Raw genomic sequence first — 14361 nt, 5'->3', positions numbered from 1 at the left:
CGAAGAAGATGGTCATCTGCAGCAACCACTGGAGAGAGGCAAAAGGGAGGAGGTTTCCTTTTCTCCTTGCGGTGCGGCGCGGGAAGGGAGTCGTTTTGACTGGAAGGCTAACAATTTTCGGTTTGATGGATTAGTGAGGGAGCCAATAAAAGTGGGAAGAAGGCGGGCCTTTTCCGGCGAGTGGGAGCGTCGTTCCTATCAGGTGCTCCAAGGGAGACCAGGCTGTGCCAGAAATCCGACCTATCAAATTGGAGTTTATTTTAAGGCGGCGGGGTCAGCCAGATGACTGGCAGAAAGCACTCGCCTATAAGGAGTGTCTCGGACAAACGAGGGCGGGCCCAACTGAAGAACGGCGTGCGCTGTACCCAATAGGCACGCAAGGCGTGCGGAGGCTTCCCCTCCCCCCTTGGCGGGACCAGTGGCTCCCCCTATCGGGTGGGGGCGGCGGGTGACGGGCGTGTCCCTCCCCCAATGAGAGGCGGGGGGAGGCGGGTTCTGTGCCGCCATGTCGCGGAGGCTGCTGCCCCGGGCGGAGAAGCGGCGTCGGCGGCTGGAGCAGAGGCAGCAGCCGGACGAGCAGCGGAGGCGGTCGGGAGCGATGGTGAAGATGGCGGCGGCGGGCGGCGGAGGCGGCGGTGGCCGCTACTACGGCGGCGGCAGTGAGGGCGGCCGAGCCCCTAAGCGGCTCAAGACGGACAACGCTGGCGACCAGCACGGAGGCGGTGGCGGCGGCGGTGGAGGAGCCGGGGCGGCGGGCGGCGGCGGCGGGGTGAGGCCAGGGCCTTAGCGGCCGGGAAGGGACGGAAAAATTTCCACCTTGAGGGTATTTATTTGGGGGGGGGGTTCCTCTGCGCACGCGCCCGGGTCCTCACGCCGTGACGGGGTGGGGGAGGGGCAGGCGTTGGGCAAACGGCGGGGTTTGCTCGAGGACAGCAGCTTGCGCGTGCGCGTTATGCAGAACGGGGTGGGGGGGTGGTGTGGGAGGCGGAGGAAGGAGGTTGCGCTGCGGGTGGCTCAGTGCGCAGGCGCCGCGGGCTGGAGTGTGGGGGGTCGGGCACGCGGCTGGGCCGTTTTTTTTTCCCCTTTATCGTTTAAGTCACTGCCCTCGCGCAAGCGCACTTCTTGGGCCTCGTGGGCGGGGGGGGGTGGGTAGCACCGCGTGAGCGGGAACGGGTGGGCGGTGGCCTTTTCCGCGCCTGAGTAGGGAGTTCTGGCTGATCGCTGTTTAATCTCTAACATCATGGTTTGTGTTGATACAGTAGTTGATTTGCTTTGAGGATATTCCCCCGCAACAGAATATGTCCCCATTTTTTGTGGGCTTTGAAAACCGGAAGAAAGGGGCTTGTGAAAGGTCTTTTTTGCCATTTGGGAATTGAACTAAGCTGTGGAACCATCACAAGTTTGCTTCCAGTTTCGTGGGGTTAACTGGATGGAGTTGGTTTGGTAAACCAAAATGTTCTCTGAGGGTGGGCATTTTCTAAGGCATTCGCCGTCGTTCGTTGGTCTCTTAGTCGGAAAGGACTACCGTTTGTCCTTCCTGACTTGGAGCTGATTCCTTCCTCCCTCCCAAGTTCGTGAAGTCCTCTCCCCTTCAGCCATTTGTAGGATTTTCCAGGGTTTGGTGGTGACCTGTAGCAGTGATTTCTAGTGTTTTAACTTGTGGCAGGCCTTGTTAGACTCATTTTAAAACTACTTGAACTAAATCTTCCAACAGTTTGTATGAGATACAGGATGGTATTACAAGTGGGGACTTGTAGAGCTGAGGTAAATTTGTGTAGATTACATAGCTAGTGATGGGGGAGGGGCTGGGATTAGAATTTATGGGCTGTGGAACTCCAAACCGCTGAGCTGGTAACCATCAGGCGGGTGTGCCTCCTGTGGTTTGTGTGGTTCATTCCTGAAATAGAATCCAATTCTGCCCCTGTTGCATGGGTTTCTGCTTGTGGCTCTCAAACAGGAGGTTGGGCCCAGAGCCCAGGAGACATGGAGAAAGTTACTTTCCTACTGATTCCCAGAGGCTTCTGTGTGGGTGGATAGATACTTCTTGTGAGGGAATCGTGTTGGTTTTTAGTGATGTGGGTTGGAGTGAGTTTTTCTTTTCTTCTTTTTTTTTTTTTTTTTTTAAAGGATCTTTCTCATCTTATTTTCCATGATCTAGCCTAGGCAGTATTTTTTACCACTGATTTTGGTGGGTGGTTAAAGACTAGAAGTGGCTTTCACAGCTTTGGGGGCAGGGATGTTTTAATGTGACTGATCCTGGGGGTTGGGTAGTGGGGACAGTAATGCTTAGCTGGGTTTGTTGCACAAGGGAAAGGGGAAAGAAACATGCCAAGAGAACGTTGTGATTCAGGCTGCAACAGAAAACTGTTTGAGCCCTTCCTGCCAGTGCTGTCCTGTTTCCATCCGTCTTTTCCCCCATTTTCTTGACCAGTGGGAAGAGAAAAATTCTAGCAGGAATGTAAGGTGTGGGGCATGCCTTGTCTTCCATTCTGCTTTCCTCAGAAGCTACAGCAAGAGGTATAGGCAGGTGGCCATCCACTTGGGGCCTGAGCTCTGCTGGCCCAAAATCTTTGAGGGTGATTGCTTTGTGTTGCCATCCCTTGTTGTCTGCCCTGTGTGATGCCTAAGTGTCTTATCTGATTGGGTCTCCCAATAGCACAGAGGGCAGTGGGCAACCATCTTGTATAGTAGGAAATGAAGTTAAATTCTTCCTTCCTTATTTCAGGAGAACTACGATGACCCACACAAAACCCCTGCCTCCCCAGTTGTCCACATCAGGGGCCTGATTGACGGCGTGGTGGAAGCTGACCTTGTGGAGGCCTTGCAGGAATTTGGACCCATCAGGTACTCTTCAGAGGCTATGGTTTGGACGTAGAAGTCTGCTTCTTGGTGTCCTGTGTGTCCTTAGTTTCTGGTGGGAAGTGACATAGCCAGTTTGGCCCAGGGTTCTTTGGTTAGGTCCTGGGACGACTCCACTCTTGGGTTTAGCCCTTATACTTTGGGTCAGGTTATAGCAAGTTTCCCGTCTCTTTCTTTCTATCTCTCTCTTTTTTTTTTTTCCCCCCCTCTTCAGTTGTTTTTTTTCTTCTTCTAGCTTTTAATCTGGATTCTCTTGTTTAGTGAGTATTTTTGTCACATGTTAGGTACTGGGACTAGAGTAGAAATAAAATAGAAACGAAGCTTTGGGGCTCCTCCAACAGTTGCCCATCCAGAGCAATCAGCACTGTGATAGGAAAGCCTAGGAGCCTTCGGGAGGCATCTGGCTCAGGGGAAGAGGATTCAGGAAGGAAGACTTCTCAGTGGAGGTGATGCCATAGCTACATCTCTTTTGCCTACTGTGCCACTTAGGGTACAGGGTGTTCAAGTCAGGAAACCAGGGTGGAGGTACAGAGGAGTCCAGAGAGCTCAGTCCATTCAGGGAAAGTTGAATGTCATCCTTTTGTCTGTGTTCCCTTGAGAGGACCGAAATATTTGTTTTTTTCCACCAGCTATGTGGTAGTAATGCCTAAAAAGAGACAAGCGTTGGTGGAGTTTGAAGACGTGTTGGGGGCTTGCAACGCTGTGAACTACGCGGCCGACAACCAGATCTACATTGCTGGCCACCCAGCTTTTGTCAATTACTCTACCAGCCAGAAGATCTCCCGCCCTGGGGACTCGGATGACTCCCGGAGCGTCAACAGTGTGCTTCTCTTTACCATCCTGAACCCAATCTATTCCATTACCACGGTGCGTGCCCAACAGGCTTTCTTTTAGATGCTTTTGTGAGCTCTCTCTTCCTCCTGTCCTCTCCCCTGAGCCAGATTGACCTACCAGTGCCCTTTTACCTTGCCTGTGTGCTTTTTACAGGATGTTCTTTACACTATCTGCAACCCTTGTGGTCCTGTCCAGAGAATTGTTATTTTCCGGAAGAATGGAGTCCAGGCCATGGTGGAATATCCTTTGCTGGGAAAGGGGAATTCTTTGAGGTGGGGGCTCTCACAAGGCTCAGCAGGGGTCTGTCCTTTGAACCAGCACGGGCTCCTGATGGCTGCCAGGTACCAGATCCTTTCCTAGAGCCCCCAGTCTGATGGGAGGGGTCGTTAATGAACACACTGGCGTGTAGTGTGAAAGCTCGGAGTCTAAATTGCTGCGAAGGGGAGGCACGCCCAGCACATCTGGTGGGGTGGTGCTCTGTTGCCATGACGTGGGAGCTGGTATCCGGGCAGAAGAACTGGTCTCTGTAAAGGTTCTCAGGTGGCCAGCAGCTGAGTGTTAGAGAAAGCAAACGGCCTGACCACTTACGAGGGGGAGAGGGTTCACTGCAGTCTTTGGAAGCAGTGAGCAGGGCATCCGAGGCAGTGCTGTGAAACATGGGTCAGGGTGCAGTGGGGAGCCACTGACAGGGCTCCGCAGGAACCTCACCTGGTTGATGTTTCAGAGATTGTCCAGGCTTCATCAAAGCACACAGCACGAGAGGGAGAGGAATGGGCAGAGGGAAAGTGGCTTGGCCTGGGGTGGTAGCAGAGGGAGTTGCTGCCACCTCTGGGCTGGTGGGGTTGGGAGTGCAGGTGAGAGAGGAACTCTGGACAGTGACTGCCCGCCCGGAGCCACACTCTAGCCCTTTCTGTGTGAGCAGCTAGTGACTGTGGGTGAGGAGGTCACCCCAGAACTCACATGCAGTGTGGTCTTTGGGGTGCTCCCTCATCCTCATCCCTTTCTGGGACCACTTAAAGCCCTTTCCAAAGAGCGCCTGTCTCGGGGCTTTCCTTAACTTTACCCACATTTGATTCTGTGCAGAGTGCCCAGCGGGCCAAAGCCTCGCTCAATGGGGCTGACATTTACTCGGGCTGTTGCACTCTGAAGATTGAATACGCGAAGGTGGGTCTAGGAAATGACTGCCCCTTGTCAGCTTCCAGGTGAGCTGGGGGGCCTGGCTAAATTCAAGCTTTGTCTTGTCCCTGCAGCCCACACGCTTGAATGTGTTCAAGAATGATCAGGATACTTGGGACTACACAAACCCCAATCTCAGTGGACAAGGTAATCCTGATGGCAACTTTGTTCTAAACATACCCGCCTTGCCTTCACTCGACTAGTGCACTTCATAGACCTGGGCTCAGGGTTATGTAATGCCATTGGGCTCCCTGTGGACATGGGAGGGTCTGAGGGATGTTGCGCGGTCAGCTCTTGGAAAAGATGCTCCAGTGGGAGAGGGTGAATGAGGGGGCCTCTAGGTTGTAGCTGCTGCTGGGGGCCCTTTAACGTGGCTGAGGGTGTAAAGCCAGGGCAGAGGCTTGGACGGGGTTGGGGAGCAGGGAGGGCCTCGTTGAGCACAGGACATGGCAATGGCTTATAAACCAGTAGCAGCTCCCAGATGGATTCTGCTGTTGCCCTTCTAGGAGCCTGCCTAGGGTCAGTGACTCTCCATTCTCAACTGGGCCCGGAATGGTTCTCTTGCTCGCCACTATCAAGAGGGTCTGCTGGGGGAGGGGCGGGGCAGACTGGGGAGGTGAGGAGGGCGCCCAGACCCTTGGAGCAGAGCCTTTGAGCAAATTGACCTTATGGAGGTGACACCCTGGATTGGAGCAGGGCGGACACGCCTCACCTCCCTTGTAGCGGGGACTCAACATCTCTGCGGGGGGGCCCAAACGGACAGCCCCCTTCCTAGGCTCTGTCAAGAATGGTTTGCCTTGGATAGGAGGGAGAGGAGGAGGATTGCCTTTGGAAAAGCAGCGGCACCCCCTCAGCAAGACCGTCCATCTCTGTCTGTCTTGGTCTGATACGTCGGACTAGGCCACGGGCTGAGGGAGGAGGCCGGTTGCTGACCTCTCACGGGCCTTAGGAGGCCAAAGGCCCCCATTCCTAGGCGGGCCTGTCTTGCTCGCCCTCGCAGCTGGGAAGCAGTGGGCAGGGTGGGCTAGACTCTCCCCAGGACCCTCACGGTGGGCGCTGTGGGCCTGGCCGCCCCTCCAGAGGTCAGAGGCAAATTGGTGACCGAATGAATGTACCAGAGCGGGCAATGGCATTACATGACCGCTAACAGAAACATGGCAACCAACCATTTCTTCTCCAAGGAACATAAATAGAAGATGTGCAGACCGGCAGGGGCTAGTGGCAGGGGCTGGCTGTGCATTGGTTTTGATGCCTCTCAGCTCTGGCCGCCCCAAGACTGGGGGGCAAAAACGAGAGCTGAGGAGGTGGCCTGGAGTGAGGGCGGTGCTTCGCCACCCCTCGGGAACCATACTTCAGCGGCTCTGCCTCTGCACATTGCTCACCAACACACAGGGTAGAAACCACTAGCTCTTCCTGGAGAGAACAGAACACGCAGCCTGCACCACGTCCCCAGAAACAGCCGCAGACTTGAGCTCACTACATCAAGAACACCACACCGCGCTCCAAGGAACAGCTACAAGCACAGAGACAGAGGCAGACAGAGACAAAGAGAGAAAGAGACGCAACATGGCAGCAGACACTGCTTTTTTATTAAACATTAAAAAAAAGTCAAAATCCAAGCAAACTCGAACCCGAAAATGTACACAGAAGTAGGAAACACAGAGAACAGAGCTCTCCCAGCCAGCCAGCGGCGCTCTTTTCGGAGAACGTTTCATAGACCGAAGTAGATTCCATGGGCCTCCAAGACAATAGGATCCTCTCTCCATTCCTCGCCATATGGGTTGTTTTTTTGTTTTTTGCTTTTAAGTCCTTTGGTTTGGGGAGGGCCTTTTTTTTGTTCTTTTCCGTTTTGATATTTTTATTTTTTCCGCAGTCATCGGCTGCCAACATAATCTGCACCAACTGGAGCTCAGAAACCAAAAAAAAAAAAAATTAAAACAAAAAAAACCAAAAAAAAAAAAACAAAAAAAAAAAAAAAACAAAACAGACCTAAAACCAGACAGCCAAACAGCTCAGAGGTACACAGTTACCTGCTGGCGGGTAACCAGGCGCGCTCCCAAGGCCAAAAGCGCGGGCATAGTGGGGCCACTGGCACACCTCATACCCAGGAGACACGCACACGGAGCGCTACACAGCCAGAAGCACCGCACTGCAGCACACAGTGTGAGGAGCTGACAACACGGAGGGACACTACCCACCTCATACACCTTTATTTGCCACTTTTCTGGTATCTTCTGAGGACAGAACATCTGTGAGCCATTTTTGATTTAATCAAAAACATTGACTTTTAAGACAATTCTTTAAAAAAAAAAAAAATTGTATCGGGTGTGTACCGTGACTTGTATTTATGACTGTAAAACCATGTGATGCAGGGCCGCAGTGTATGTTTGATGGGACGCCATCTTTCAGAACTGTGCTAACTCACTGTTGAAGCGTCCAATGGTAAGAGAAAATACAGATTTGTTTTTTGTGACAAATGGACATTGTACTCTGTACTTCTGCTGTAAGTAGCCCTTTTCCATCTTTGTAATGACTGATTGTTGGAAACAAAACCCAGGCCGGGTGGCAGGAAAGGGCAGTGGTCTCGAGCCCTGGGTTTTGGAGTCAGCCAGACCTGGGTTCAGATCCTGGCTCGGCCGCTAACTTTTGCTTTGTGACCTTGGGCCAAAGTGTCTTTTAACTGGTCAGTTAAAAGTTGAGTGCTCAGGTTCCTTATCTGTAAAACAGGGCAAAAATAGTACCTACCTCATAGGGTTGTTGTGAGGAAATTCAGAAGCGGTGATGTCTGTAAAGCGCTTTGCACAGTGTCTGCCACTCAAGCGCTAAATTCGTGTAGCGACTATGAATTACACTTGGGGTCTTGGGTGGATCTGCGCCATTGTCGGGGTCTGAGAATGTCGATGCCTTGTATATGACTGTTCAATTGAATTGGTTCTGATGTTGCCCTGCTTGTCCTTTCCCACAGTCCCTCTCCTCTGGTTGGGTGTAACGATGGGGGGTGGCAGGGAGGATCTGGGTTGAGAAGGAAGGGACCTACAGTAGGGCCTAGAGCTCCTAGAACTTTGGAAGTATGGGGACCAGATTTTATCCTCTTTCTGCCCTGCCTTTCCTTGGTGGTTTTCCTGCTCTTAACTCCTCTCCCATTATCGGTAGGAGTTTGAGGAATCTGTTCTTGGTCTCCGTAACAACGTCTGTAGCATCTGCAGGTTCCCCAGAGGGCCTGAGAGTTGGGCTTCCCATTTGGGCCCAGGGCAGAAGGGGGAGAGAGAGAGAGCCCAGAAGCTGGCCTCATCCTTCCCAGAGAAAGAAGACCAGCTGCTTCGCACCGGCAGGGGAAGGGGAATGGGCTCCAGTCCTGAGGCTTGGGCTTCATGCCCACCACGGGTCAGGCTATAGGAAGGAGGCCCTAGCAGCTCTGGTGAGGAAGGGGGGTTTGCCTAGGCACGCAGGAACCGAAGGTCTTCGAGATTAGCCTATAGTCAGGAGGGTGATCCCCCTTTGTTCCTGGGTGGCCTCTGACTGTCTTTTCTGTCCTCAGGTGATCCTGGCAGCAACCCTAATAAACGCCAGAGACAGCCCCCTCTCCTGGGAGATCATCCCGCAGAATATGGTGAGGGCAGGGGGTTCCCCTCCGTGGACTCCCGTGGCTCATGTGCCCCTGCCCGCCGCCCACCGCGCAAATTCTCACCCGTCCTCCCTCTCTTTCCTTCCCACCCCCCAGGAGGGCCCCACGGTGGGTACCACAGCCATTACCATGATGAGGGCTACGGGCCCCCCCCCACCTCACTACGAAGGGAGAAGGATGGGCCCACCAGTGGGGGGTCACCGTCGGGGCCCAAGTCGCTACGGCCCCCAGTATGGGCACCCCCCACCCCCTCCCCCACCACCCGAGTATGGCCCCCACGCCGACAGCCCTGTGCTCATGGTCTATGGCTTGGATCAATCTAAGATGAACTGTGATCGGGTCTTCAATGTCTTCTGCTTGTATGGCAATGTGGAGAAGGTGAGTCTCTCTCAGGTCCGTTGCTACCCTTGCAGCCCGAGTGGGCCGGGCCTCATGCGTCAACAGTGGGGAAAGGAGCCTGGCTGACAGCAGGCTGGTTCCAAGAGGGTGACTCATTGAAGCAGGCAGCCAGCTGCGGACATTACGTTTGGTCCTCACCATGGCTGTTTTGTCGTCTCTAAATCGGGTGCGTTAACCAGGACTTCATGAAAGTACGAATGCTTAACCTCATACTTAAACCTGTGATTTATAAGACTCAATTTTTGTGGCTGAAGATCATGTGAGGATTTTTTCAGAAAACTGAAAGATGATCTGGCAACCCTGGGCCTTCCTGCCTTGCCTGTGGGACAGGTGGCTGTTCGCCCCTGACCAGGTGGCTTGTTTCTCTGGAACCCAGCTGAGTCCTGGGAGCCTCTGCGCTCGCAGCAGCCATAGCGTGGGTTAAGCCTGCCTTCTGCACATCGGGCGCTGTGGATAGGACTGGACGTGTGGCAACTTGCTTGTTATTAGAGTCCTTGATGAGACTAGTCGGGGCAGTGAAGGCACGGAGGGTAAATTACTTGCCCAGGTTCCCAGACCTTTATGTGGAAGCAGGACCTCATGCTAGAGAGATTGGCTTTGGCGCCTTTGTCACGGGTGTTCACTGCCTTCGGTCCTATCGCCCACAGCGGTGTTTCCCATCGTGACCCGCTCTGGACCGTGTGCGTCTGTGTGTCACTGACCGACGTTAGTGGCAGTATCTGCTTTGTTTCCTTACTGTGCCGCTGCCTGCTTTTTGTGGCGCTTCATTAAGTGATGCACTCAGGGCTCGTGTCCTGAGGTGAGAAAGACTGGCCCGTACGCGGAGCCCTGCCTGGGGGCCACACACACTGCTCTGCTCCTGATGTCTTGTTTCCCCGGGGGGGAGACGGAAGCCTTGCTCTAGAGCCAGGAGTTCCTTGCTTTTCACTAGCTCAGAAGGGGTGGAGGAAGGGTCCCTGGCAGCTGGGCCGTGGCACTGATCACAGTTCCTCTCCTGAAGGTGAAATTCATGAAAAGCAAGCCAGGGGCCGCCATGGTGGAGATGGCTGATGGCTATGCTGTGGACCGGGCCATTACTCACCTCAACAACAACTTCATGTTCGGGCAGAAGCTGAATGTCTGGTAGGTCCTTAGTCTCCTCGGGCTTGGGAGTGTTGGAGAGGAGCTGAGGGAAGAAGGGAAGTGGAATGGGGCCGCTCTGGGAAGCACCCAGCAGAGGAGCACAGGCGAGCCTGGGTTCTTACTCGGGCAGGAGTAGGGGGTGGTGGGCCGTGCCCCGGCGCACAGCTGAAGCGGTGGGGAAATTGTCGGTCTCGCCTGAGCTGTGGAGCAGAGCCCCCGAGGCACACAGCATCTTCAGACAGGAGCCAGGGCGCCGTGGAGGGCTTGGGGTCTGACAAAGAGCTCCCCTTCTCTGGTACAGTGTCTCCAAGCAACCAGCCATCATGCCCGGGCAGTCCTACGGGCTAGAAGACGGGTCGTGCAGTTACAAAGACTTCAGCGAATCCAGGAACAATCGGTTCTCTACCCCAGAGCAGGCAGCCAAGAACCGCATCCAGCACCCGAGCAACGTGCTGCACTTCTTCAACGCCCCTCTGGAGGTGACTGAGGAGAACTTCTTCGAGGTGGGTGCTGTGGAACTGGTCCCTCACCGCGCCATCTGAATGAGCCATGTGTTGTAGGCTTTTCTGGTACTTGTTGAGCCACAGCTCCGCCAGGCCCTGGGCTGGGTCCGGGGATGCAGCAGGAACCAAAACGGACAGGCTGAGAACAGCACCAAAGGCCTAGCCGCGATGGAGGTCGGCTGTCCTGTTTGCATTGTTGACAGACTGGGGTGGCTGCTGTTTGCCGAAAAAGGTTTCTCCCAGTCTGGGTGAGAGAGTGGCGATCATTAGAGTCCAGTGTCAAAGCATCCATGCAGTCGGGACCTTCCGTGCCTCAATAATAACAGAAGGGAGGCTCCCATTCGGGTCTGGTCAGAGGAGACTGGGGCATTGAGTGGGAGGAGGGCTGACTTCAGCCCTTGCTTGGGCCTGAGCTGTTGCTTGTCACTTCGGCAAACATTTGCTTAGTGCCAGTACACCCAGGTGGGAATTCTAAGAAAAAACAGTTTTTGCTATAATGATGATAGTTAAAGGTAGTGGAAACATAGTAAGCAGTGTTTCTAAGCCTTTGTTGGGTCATGGTGGGGGGTGCCTTAGAGTATGTTGTGTGATCAAAGATCAGAAATCCCAGAAAAATGTCAGTACTCTGTCACGAGCTGCTTGAATCCTGCCACGTGGCACTGCTGTTTCTGAATCCTTTCTGTGTCCTGCAGATCTGCGATGAGCTGGGAGTGAAACGGCCGTCTTCGGTGAAAGTATTCTCAGGCAAAAGTGAGTGAACTGCTACCGCCTTCTTCCCCCGTTCTTTGGCTGTAGGCGGGTGGACCCAATTCCTGCTCAGGTCTGCCTGAAACAAGCTTTGTGTTCTGATCAGGTGAACGCAGCTCCTCTGGGCTGCTGGAGTGGGAATCCAAGAGTGATGCCCTGGAGACTTTGGGTTTCCTGAATCATTACCAGATGAAAAACCCAAGTGAGTATCTGTGTGTCCTGTAGTCCTCACCCTTGTCGCCTGATGCTGGGCTGGCTTCAGGCCAGAGCCGTCCTCCCTGCCATCAACATAGGGCCCTAGAGATCGCTTCTCTGGTGCCGACATGGGCAGGCGGGACCTGGTCGCCAGGAGATTAGCCTGATGGTCCCTGTGGGAGGGAGATCCAGCCTGGCTGCTTGCCACCACCTGCTCTGCCAGCCTCGGGGTTCCTAAGACTCGTCCTCTAGGGACTGGTGTTCTGTGCGTCAGAAGCTGCCAGTAAACACTGAGCACTGTCTGTCGCACAGGCTGGCTGAGGGTACCCAGGAAAGGGGCTGATCTGGCCAGCGGGGAACATCTGCCCACTTGTGACCTGGGCCAGCTGGGGACCTGGGAATGGGATTCCCCGTGGAATCGAAGGCGGGGTGGGGAAGTGCCTTCAGTATTGGGCTTGATTGTAAGTCTCCTGTTGGGCAGTGACTAGTTAGATCTCTGCAGCCGAACAGCAGAAATGGAGGAGGGACCGGGTGGTCGGCACCTGCAGAGGAGGAGGGGTGCAGCCAAACCTGTCTTCTTTGCAGATGGTCCATATCCTTACACTCTGAAGTTGTGTTTCTCCACCGCTCAGCACGCTTCCTAATAGGTGATCCAGAAGAGTCCCATCTGAGCAGGAAAACGTTTCTCTTTCCTTTATGCTGTTTGTTTTGTTTTGTTTCTGGGTTTTGTTTGTTTTTTTTTTCTTTTTCCTTTTTTTTTTTTTTGCAAAAGTTCCTCTATTCCTTTTTTTAAATGCTAGGTTAGTGGGCTTAACCATAACGGAAATGCTGGAAGTCTGGAGGGGGAGGGGAAGGGGACCTGTATCTCCCAAGATTAACGTTCACTTTTTAAAAAATTACTGTACGTGTGATTTTTTTTTTTCCTGTTCATACATTTGTGCTGCCCGTGTACCCTTGGCACATTTCAATAAAATTGTTTGGAAAATAAACATTGCGCTTACTAGGATTCCAGGGTGTGTCTGTTTCCCTCCCACCTGGTCTCCTGCCTAAGAGCAGGCAGGCCGGGACACAGCTATGGGCCGTTGGGAGCTGCCAGCCCAGCCCAGGAATGCGGCAAGGAATTAAAAGGAATCTGGTGAGGAAAATCTGGGAGGGCTGGTGGCGTTGTTCATGGGCCCTGCCCAAGGAAGCTGAATCTAGTTGGAGAGTCATCTTTTAAGAAGTAAATGGTGCTACAAATTTTAAGAGTTAAAAAAAAAAAGAGCGCTTTCATCCTGCCAAGTAAGTACTTGGTTTTTATAAGATTGGAAAATAAGGAAAATAAAATCTCAGGTAAAAGTGAAGGTCTGCTCCCCAGTCCCTTTAACAGTTTTTGACGTCTTTCCCCACCCATGTAAATTGTTTTTTTCTTTTAACAAAATGCTTTATGCTGTGCACTGTTCTGTATCATATCACATACATAGCTTCCTTCCGCAGTAGCTCATGGGGAATGTCATTTCCCTTTCCCTGGTCTTAAAAGTAAAATCTAGTTTCTTGGCTACTGTAAACAGTACTGCTATGCATGCAAGTACCTCAAGCCAACTTCCCTGATAACTGATCTGGAGGTAAATTCCTAGCAGTGGAATTGCTGAGTTAAAACATAATTCAGGGTCGGGCGCCTGGGTGGCTCAGTGGGTTGAGGTCAAGTCATGATCTCGGGGTCCTGGGATTGAGTCCCGCATCGGGTTCTCTGCTCAGCCGGGAGCCTGCTTCCCTCTCTGTCTGCCTTCCTCTCTGCCTGCTTGTGATCTCTGCCTGTCAAATAAAATCTTTAAAAAATAATAATTCAGGGTGTCTGATAATTTGGGGCATCTGGTTAAGACACCAAGAAGCCTTGATCTCAAGTCTTGGTCTCAGGGTTGTGAGTTAAAGCCCAGCGTTGGGTTCCATGCTGGGGGGTCCCTGGTGGCTCAGTCTCCCTTCAGCTCTGGTCATGATCTCACGGTCTTGGGATCAGCCCTCTGTTTCAGGCTCCCTGCTTGGCAGGAAGCGGGCTGCTTCTCCCATTGCCCCTGCTTGTGTTCTCTCTCCAGCCTGCTTCTCTCTCTCACGCTCCCCCCCCCCTTGTGTTCCTTTCTCCCAGTGTCTGTCAAATAAAATATATAAAAAAAAATTAACAATGTAATACTCTGCAATTGTGGTAGATGGAAACTTGTGTATATAGTCGGGGTGGGGCATGGGGGCCTGTAAGTGGAAGGAGCCTGCTTTAAGAACCTTGACTCAGGCTGGAAAAAAGGCAGTCTGCTGCAAGAGAACAAGCGAGGACCGTTGACTGTGCCTTGTTCATGCATGTGCACCTGAAAACTCACTGGGACACATGGCTGGCTCAGTCCGTGGAGCGGGTGATTTGAGCTCTGGGTGGTGAGTTTGATGTCCACATTGGGTGTAGAGAGATCTTTTTTTTTTTTTTTAAGATTTTATTTATTGATTTGACAGAGACAGAGAGAGGGAACAGAAGCAGGGGGAGTGGGAGAGGGAGAAGCAGGCTTCCCACCAAGCAGGGAGCCCGATGTGGGGCTCCATCCCAGGTGGCTGGGATCATGACCTGAGCCAAAGGCAGACACTCAACGACTGAGCCACCCAGGCGGCCCTGGCGTAGGGATTTCTTAAGCTCAGTTTGTTAAGCGTCTGTCTTCTGCTTGGGTAATGATCCCAGCCAGGATCAAGCTCCTCATCAGGCCCTCTGCTCAGTGGGGAGTCTGCTTCTCCCTCTGCCCCTCACCCTGCTCTTGTGCTCTCTCTCTTTCTCTCAAATAAATAAATTTTTTAAAAAATCTTAGAAAAGGGGGCACCTGGGTGGCTCAGTGGGTTAAGCCTCTGCCTTCAGCTCAGATCATGATCTCAGGTTCCTGGGATCAAGCC

The 14361-nt window shown here is 53.0% G+C and overlaps 1 protein-coding gene across 1 annotated transcript; it reads left to right on the top strand.

The window, feature by feature from the left end:
* The first annotated feature begins 490 nt into the window (after positions 1-490).
* Positions 491-12118, top strand: HNRNPL (heterogeneous nuclear ribonucleoprotein L). Its single transcript, XM_032842061.1, is given in 14 exon segments — positions 491-769; positions 2726-2844; positions 3489-3726; positions 3847-3932; positions 4761-4857; positions 4944-5016; positions 8408-8479; positions 8591-8637; positions 8639-8872; positions 9894-10015; positions 10317-10518; positions 11211-11268; positions 11372-11467; positions 12046-12118. Coding segments are annotated over 14 exon segments (1767 nt in total). The 5' UTR covers positions 491-505; the 3' UTR covers positions 12105-12118.
* The last annotated feature ends 2243 nt before the right edge of the window (positions 12119-14361 follow it).

The sequence above is a fragment of the Lontra canadensis genome, unplaced genomic scaffold (assembly GCF_010015895.1).
Source record: "Lontra canadensis isolate GAN:19392208 unplaced genomic scaffold, GSC_riverotter_1.0 scaffold125, whole genome shotgun sequence".
Classification (NCBI taxonomy): domain Eukaryota; kingdom Metazoa; phylum Chordata; class Mammalia; order Carnivora; family Mustelidae; genus Lontra; species Lontra canadensis.
The sequence above is the reverse complement of the archived record's forward strand: the minus strand, read 5'-3'. Positions and strand labels throughout refer to the sequence as shown.